This window comes from Solanum verrucosum, unplaced genomic scaffold (assembly GCF_900185275.1).
Source record: "Solanum verrucosum unplaced genomic scaffold, falcon-dt-bn FXZP01000020.1, whole genome shotgun sequence".
NCBI lineage: Eukaryota > Viridiplantae > Streptophyta > Magnoliopsida > Solanales > Solanaceae > Solanum > Solanum verrucosum.
Genome location: NW_026019903.1, coordinates 566769 through 574260, shown reverse-complemented (window position 1 = coordinate 574260; position 7492 = coordinate 566769). Strand labels below are relative to the sequence as shown.

Here is a 7492-nt window from a genome sequence, read left to right as displayed (position 1 = left end):
AGAAAATATAATATTATTTTATCTTGTATTTGATTAAACATATTAGACAATTTTAAAATTATTTATCTTATCATTTTCAGTAATGAGATAAGTTATTCCATATTATCTCAAAATAACTAATTATCTCAAGATAATTAATCTCAAAATAACTTGGTCCTAAGTGTATCACAGTAACTCATCAAGTGTTTTTCTTTTCTTTTTCCCGAAAAACAAAAAAAAATAAAAATTGTTGGCCAAACATTATGCTTTCTCGCTTCTTTATTTTATTATATTTGGGTTCATTGGTTTTTGTAAATTGCTACCCTGTGTCACTGTGAGCTTCAGTTCAGTATACTCAGCAATGACTATAGGCACCCAGATCCAAGAAATATTTAACAGATAAATATCAGAAAATAATAGAACCCCATTATAAAATGAAGTAACAATATTATTTTTTTTAAAAAAAAAAACCAGATGACAAATTTATGAACAAACAATTCACACGTTGCTGTTACACTTTTGTTTAGATTACCAACTTAGTAGGCGGATTTCAAGGGGGACACCCAAAAAAATCATGTCTATCTGACAACTCCATCATATCTTTACATATACTTGCATTTTAATAATAAAACTTCACTACCAAGACTCCAAGAGTACTGTGATGTGGTAGAAATTCTAAATTCGAATCTTCAGAATGAAAAAATAGAGAAAAACTATAGTGTTTGGTATGAAGGAAAATGTTTCATGAAAAATATCTTACTTGAAAAATAAGTAGGTTTCTTGCTTATATTCTAGTGAATGGTAAGTAAGCAAAAACATATTATCCGAAGAGCATTTATATATTATCTAGCAAAATATTGGGATAGGGAGGGTGGCGGGAGTTCGGATGGTGAATGGATGGGAGTTGAGGAAGTTCGGTAGGTGGGGAAGAGACAAATGATAATGAATTTTGACTATAACTTACGGAACTTGTTTTCTTTACTTTCATTAGTAAAGTCATTTTTCTCACTATTAAAAAACTTGTTTTTCGAGAGAAAATATTTTCCAAAATATTTCGACCAATCAAACACGAGAAAATTGGACAAAGACACCCTAATATTCAACTGTTTTTAGTCTCTTACCTTGCATAACACCCAACAGCCAACCAGCACAATAAACAGTGGAAAGTGTAGAAAAGTAGGTTAGTCATACCTGCTAGCTGCTAACCTTCTGTCAGTTTTTGTCATCATATAAGAGAGAAACATATATCTGAATCTTAATGTTTGCTTTAACCTGCATGCACATGCAAAGACAGTGGTGAAAGGATCATTTTCTGCATTATATAGGTCCTTTGATCCAGTTATTACATGTGTACCTGAAGGTAAAGCAGAACAAAAAGAGCCAAAAGGGTATCTTCTTACAGCCTAATAATGACTAAAGGGGAGAAAGAACAGAAGAAATTTCATCATTTTGAGTAGAATTATTATGAAAGATATCAAGGGGATCCAAATCCATAAAAGCTCAAGACTTTATTGTCTTTACTCTCAAGCTTTTAAGTGTAAAAAAAGAACCCCACAAGGAGTAAATAAAGCTTTTGGTAAATTCCCTGTTTTGTGGTCAATTTGAAACAAAAGATAGAGAGAGACACTCTGAAATGCTAAAGTAAAGTGGAGAAAGCACATTACATTATTCACTTGCACTGCTGTTTCAGCAGCAGAGTCTTCAACCAGAACTCAGATTTGAACTGCAATGGTCACATAAGCCTATGAGCAAAAGCACCAACGAACCCTGTCTAATGTTCTCAAAATTAGGCCATGTAATATATATTACAAAAGAGACAGAACAGTAAGAATATAATTCCACTTAGAAGGGAATACATTTATTCATCTGCTGAGAATGTTTACCTCAATGCATTAATGCAAATAATTTGCTATACATACAGAAAATATTCCTCTTCCCACCACTAGATAAAAGTACAAAACTGAAAAAATTCCACATATCTACAACATAGCAAAAAATCAAGGGAAAAAGCCAACTAGCTGAAAGGAGCCTATGACCAAAAATGCGCCCTTTCTCTTTCATCCTTGCCCGGAACGAAAGTAAGAATAGCCAAAAGAAAAAAGTAAATAAGTACTAGTATTCAGTTATCTGTAAGTTGTTTCCTACTTAATAGAATAAGAACGGGTGCATACAGCCTCAAGGGCCTCTGTCATCAAGGAAGAAAAGCTGGTCATAGCTTGGAAAACTCCTGGAAGCCCTGTCTGAATGTTGTTCAGAGTCATTGCTCTGGTTACCTCCACTGCTTTAGAATGCTTCACCATCTCATCTTCCACACGCCGTTGGCTAGCTGCAAGCTCAGCCTTTTTCTCAGCAAGAGGGTCTCGTGCATCTAAAACATTACCATTATCAGGTCCCACATCAGGAAGTCCAATGCCAACCATGGAGTAAGAATTGTAATACTTCCTTTCAATGCTCCTAACACTCGAAGCCTTTTTCTCAAGCTCCTTCGATGCAGATTCAGTCCGCTTTTTTATCTTCAGCTCCTCCGTTTGTTTCACATATATTGAATGAACAACATTTATGAAGCTTTTGATAGCTTCTGATGCAACAGTGTCAGGAATACGGTCAAGCGCTAGCTTCCATTCATCGCAAAACATAAATGAATCTGAGAACTCCCTATTGCCATTAGTTGGCTCAGTATTGACAGACACAAGGGTGAGCTTGAACCAACCATGAAGGGACTGGATAAAGTCCCTTTGAAATTTTATCAGGCGACAATAACTCGAGTGCCATGCAGATACAGCAGACTCAAGGTCACGTGTTGCCTGCCGGTGTAGGTCAGATGTCGATTGACCATTAATTTCTCTATTGATGAGGCCACGCACCTGCTGCACAATGTCATTCTGAACTTGATGGAACTGGTTCATGGATTTCCACATGTACATAAATCTGCATCAGTTTATACCAATATCAGTTGAGGACTAGTCAGGGGTAAACAGTAAACACTTTATTATCAGCCCCATTTCAAACTCAAAACATAATCATATACAAACTATCTATTAATCTATAAGTAGAAGAGCACATATCTTCACAACAATCATCTTAGTGATTGCCAAAATTCCAGATTGAGCTTTATCAATACTGACAGGCTTAAGAGCCATCACTATATTTTTATTTTTTTATTTTTTTATTTTTTATTTTTTTGAAAAGGTAAAAACTAAAACCATCACTATATTTAGCCATCAATTAGACAATTACACACATCAAAGCACAGGAGATATTCCAAATTTCAAAAATAGTGATTCCATCATGGCCACAATCTCTCCTGGAGAGGCTGTCAGACTCTAGAAAGATGCTCCGTGGACATCCTTTCATGGTTAGGAAGACAAAAGGCAAACATTTAAAGATCCATAAGTTTTCAGCTACCCACTGAAACAGACAAATATTAACACCAACACATTTTACATGTGAGAGCATGACTTTAGGTGAGATCAATATCAGGTAGGATATGTTGAGCCTATTCAATTCAATTGCAAGGAAATAAGTCTTGAGACAGCACATAATTACATGGGTGATTTAGGTTCTGGAAATGATTTCCAAAAGAAAAGAATAACTTGGAAGAAATTCCGGAAAGGAAGCAACCAGATTTCTTCAATCTCATAATGGTAGAAGGTTGGCTCCAATAAGTTGAGTTTCATTCTACGCATTCTAAGCAGTATCATTCAACCTATAACCCATGCATGTGTCCACCAGCAAGTAATCTGAATAAAATTGGTTATCAACAAATTTCAAATCAAGTATTCACAAACACAAGGGCTTACCCATGACAAAGTTCAACAAGCTGTGGGACAAGGTCAGAGTCTCTTAGACCAATAATGGCAGAGGACGTAGTGGAAACAGCCTGTGATGTGACCACCATCAGTGACTGCAACCTCGTTATTGAAGCCTTGGTTTTGTCCAACTTGGCTACGTCATCACTTCTGCTTTCCTGACTCTGTAATGTTGCTAACTTCTTTTCATGCTCAATTTTAACTCCTTCCCTGGCCTACATTTACAGTACTCAGATTAAACAAATGTGTGGGGCTAAAGCATCATGCAAGGAAGTAGTCGCTCATGTTGCCCAACTTTTCTTCAATTTTTTCCCCGAATAGTTTGAACTCAATGTCATCGCAATATAACCAAAAAACATAAAAATGAACACATGATGAACTTACTACTGCAAGAGCAAGACACTAGGAAAATCAAAATCAAATAGATGCGAGTCACCAATAAATAGACAAGCAACGAACACGTATATGCAGCTACATGCAAACAGTTTATAATCATGTCAAGACGAGTTCCTGTCTAAATGGAGTTGAAAGGATCTTAAAATTGCGCACAATTCCAATGCTACTTCTCTATTCTGCACTAAAACCCACAAAAAGAAGCAGAAGTCTATGAAAATAATGCTTATAGTGTTGAAGATATAGTTAATTAAATAAAAGCGTGTTCTCTTTAATAAGTTAATCTTTTAGATGCTATATAATTAATTAAATAAAAGTGTATTCTCTCTAATAACTTAAACTTAAGTTTTAGAGAGATGGTCACACACTTCAGCATATATGATCAAAATGTAGATATAAGTGATTTGAATAGGTTACTTTTAAGGCAGGCAGGGAAACATGCATGTTCTATATCGAAATCTAATAATAGCTCCATGTCAAGTGATGTAATTACGTGGGGTACTTTAGTCATTACACCATTATTGACTAAATTGAGTGCAAACAAGTTAGATTACACAAGTCTTTGGATGAGCATGACCCAACTGATTTTCACATGTCTATCTACCATAACATTTATAAGATCCCAACCGAAAACCTGGCACTCTGTCGCTCTACTTAAATATCAATATCCCATCACAATAATTGAGTATAGTTTACCCAATTCTTGATTGAATTGGAGTGGCTTTAACTACAGCTTTTTATCTTTGCAGACAACCAGTTAACCGACCGAGATGATGATTGCAAAACACCAATTGGTATAAAACACAAAAAAGTAAATATTTCTTGAAGACTAAGAGCAAGTGGAATTGAGAAGAGCACCTTCACTTCCTGATACAGTTTCTTTTCCCATGCCAAGAGTCGCTCCAAGGTGGAACAAAGACTCTTTTGGCCACCTTCATCAATAGAACTAGGTTCAAAACGATACTTGACCGCCAATGGAGGTTTTGAAGACCAGGTGGAGCTTATGGTGCTAAATACTCCACTGGAATGATACACAGTTTCTGCAATGCACGGAAAAAACAATATTAAATCCTAAACAAAGAATCAAAAAATTTCAACAAAATTTGCTCAACTGGATTGCAAGGTGAAGATAAGTCAATGTCAATCAACTAAACCTCAACCTCAAAATAATTGTAGCAAATGATATGAATCATCTTGATTGGTCAAAATTTGACTAATTTTACCATGAGTATCAAGCTACCACAACTCTACTCCTTTATCCAAACCTGGAACTGGCTATGCTAAGCTCACATAAGTGTATTCACATATGCATCACAGAAAACATACAACACCCACTAATTGCTATGTTATGATCAAAAAGCACAGATAAAGCAATAAAAAATCAAAATTTACAGTCCACAAAAATGAAGATTCCAAAAACAAAAAGACTCACTCTTCAACTGCTTAAAGCTCCGGTCAAGCTGCTCTCGACCTGTCTCCAACATCTCAGACACCTGCTCACCAGCAGAAGCAGTCTTATCAAAGTATTCCTTAATGGCAGCAACAATCTCTGCTAGATCCTTGTGCCTAACCACCATACTTCTATCAGATACCATCTCCACTTTCCCATTTCCGTTCCCCCAACTCATCGAAGACGACCCACCGTCCTCTGACATCTTATCAGATTTCTTCACTGAGAAATTCTTTGAATTCACATTAATATTAGAACCTTCCTCATTCTTCACGGAAGCAGTAGACCCGAAATTCGACCGGGATGGCCCATACCCAGATCTTATCTCATCCTTTTCCTCTACTTCTTCTTCTTCATCATCATCATCATCAGATGAAGTTGTAGTACTGTAATGATCATGATCTCCCCACTCGCTGCACTGTACTTCTTCTCTCTCAGCTTCACTTTCCCAGTTATTCAAATGGTGGGCTGCATAGTTCTGCTTGTTTTCACCAACCTTTTTCTGATTCCGAACAGACCCATTTGCCAATTTCTCATCGTTAACGCTATCAGTATCGAAAAAGTCAAATTGCTTGTTCGATTTCCCATGAAGTGATTGGTCACTAGGATGATGTTGGTGCTGATGCTGATGATGATGTTGAGAGTATTGTGAATGAGATGTGTAGTTTGATGCCTTATCATCCTCATCATCCTCCAGATCAGCTTCCCGAGAAAAATTGTTCTTATTGTGGACGCGTTCGAAGTACTCTGAACTTGGAGGGGAAGGAGGGTAGAAATTTTCCCAGTTCCAAACAGAGGAAGCTTGTGAAGGAGTACTAGAATACGTCGAATTTGCTTTCGCATCGTATGTATAATCCTCATTATATGAATTCAAACTTGACCCAGAAAGAATGTGTGGAAGCTTCAGGGGTTTTTTCTGCTGCACCGGGGGCTGACGCTGATGAGAGGAAACAGAGGAGGCAGAAAGTATATGAGGAAGCTTTGAAGAAGCTATCGTCGGTGACGGCGACGGAAAAAACGGCGGTGGGGGTGGTGGTGGGTGAAGAGAAGGAGAAGGAGATGGGATACGAATAGGGGGTGGGGGTGGAGGGATTTTGATGGTAGTAGCAGCAGTAGTAGAAAAAGACGTACGGAGGAGAACAGCAGGAGTATGATCAGAAACAGAAAGTGGTTCACCGGCGGCAAAGGTAGATAAAGCAGAACCGGTAACACGAAGTGAACGGCAGTAATCAGAATGAGCTGCTGCTAAGTGATGACGAGCATAAACAGCTTCTTTCATCAATCGCCGGCGGTCTTTACACCGCCGGACAGTATCTTCGTTATCTAGCTTCGACGCCGCGCAACCCATCGGTAAATATCAAAAAATAAATCAAGTGGGTCTCCGCCGTTAACGGTGGTTATTGCGGCGGCGCAGTGAGTGGTGTTGCTATGGAGTTAAAGAAGTTGCGACGGCGATGGGCGGAGACGGTGAAGAAGAAGAAAAAATGCCATGAAAGTGTTTCACACACAGTGAGTTAGAGATGCTTCACTTTCCTTCTCCACTCAAAAAGTACTTTTAACAATGACTGGATATGACTAGTTTTTTTCAACATTTAAAAGTTTATTTTAATATTTAAACACTATTACTACTTTATTCTAAAAGAAAATGATAATTAACCATTTAAGAAGTTAAAATCATTTTGTCAACAATAAAATTTTCAATATAGTTTTATAATAAAGAAAACGTAGGTTCTAGTAATTACATCCAATAATCCTATCAATAGATCTCAATAAATTCATATCCGCACATTATAAAGCTCTATTCTCATATACTCGAACATGGAACATCTAATTATAAGTTAAAAGCATAAATTAATTATTA

General features: G+C 37.0%; 1 protein-coding gene across 1 annotated transcript; it reads right to left on the bottom strand.

Annotated features, from left to right (window-relative positions):
- Window positions 1–1815: 1815 nt before the first annotated feature.
- Window positions 1816–7181, bottom strand: LOC125820486 (nitrate regulatory gene2 protein). The gene is made up of 4 exons (XM_049499930.1): window positions 5614–7181; window positions 5040–5221; window positions 3780–4003; window positions 1816–2907 (listed from the first exon to the last, which is right to left on the bottom strand). Exons 1-4 carry the CDS (start codon window positions 6977–6979, stop codon window positions 2121–2123), a joined length of 2559 nt encoding a protein of 852 aa, XP_049355887.1. The 5' UTR covers window positions 6980–7181; the 3' UTR covers window positions 1816–2120.
- Between the last annotated feature and the right edge of the window lie 311 nt (window positions 7182–7492).

Excerpts from the sequence above, each read along its gene's own strand:
- LOC125820486 (XM_049499930.1), bottom strand. The coding sequence starts at position 6,979 with ATGGGTTGCGCGGCGTCGAAGCTAGATAACGAAGATACTGTCCGGCGG. Across the intron at positions 4,004-5,039 it reads AACTGTATCAGGAAGTGAAG|GCCAGGGAAGGAGTTAAAAT; the intron begins GTGCTCTTCTCA and ends CTGTAAATGTAG. Across the intron at positions 2,908-3,779 it reads CTTGTTGAACTTTGTCATGG|ATTTATGTACATGTGGAAAT; the intron begins GTAAGCCCTTGT and ends AAACTGATGCAG.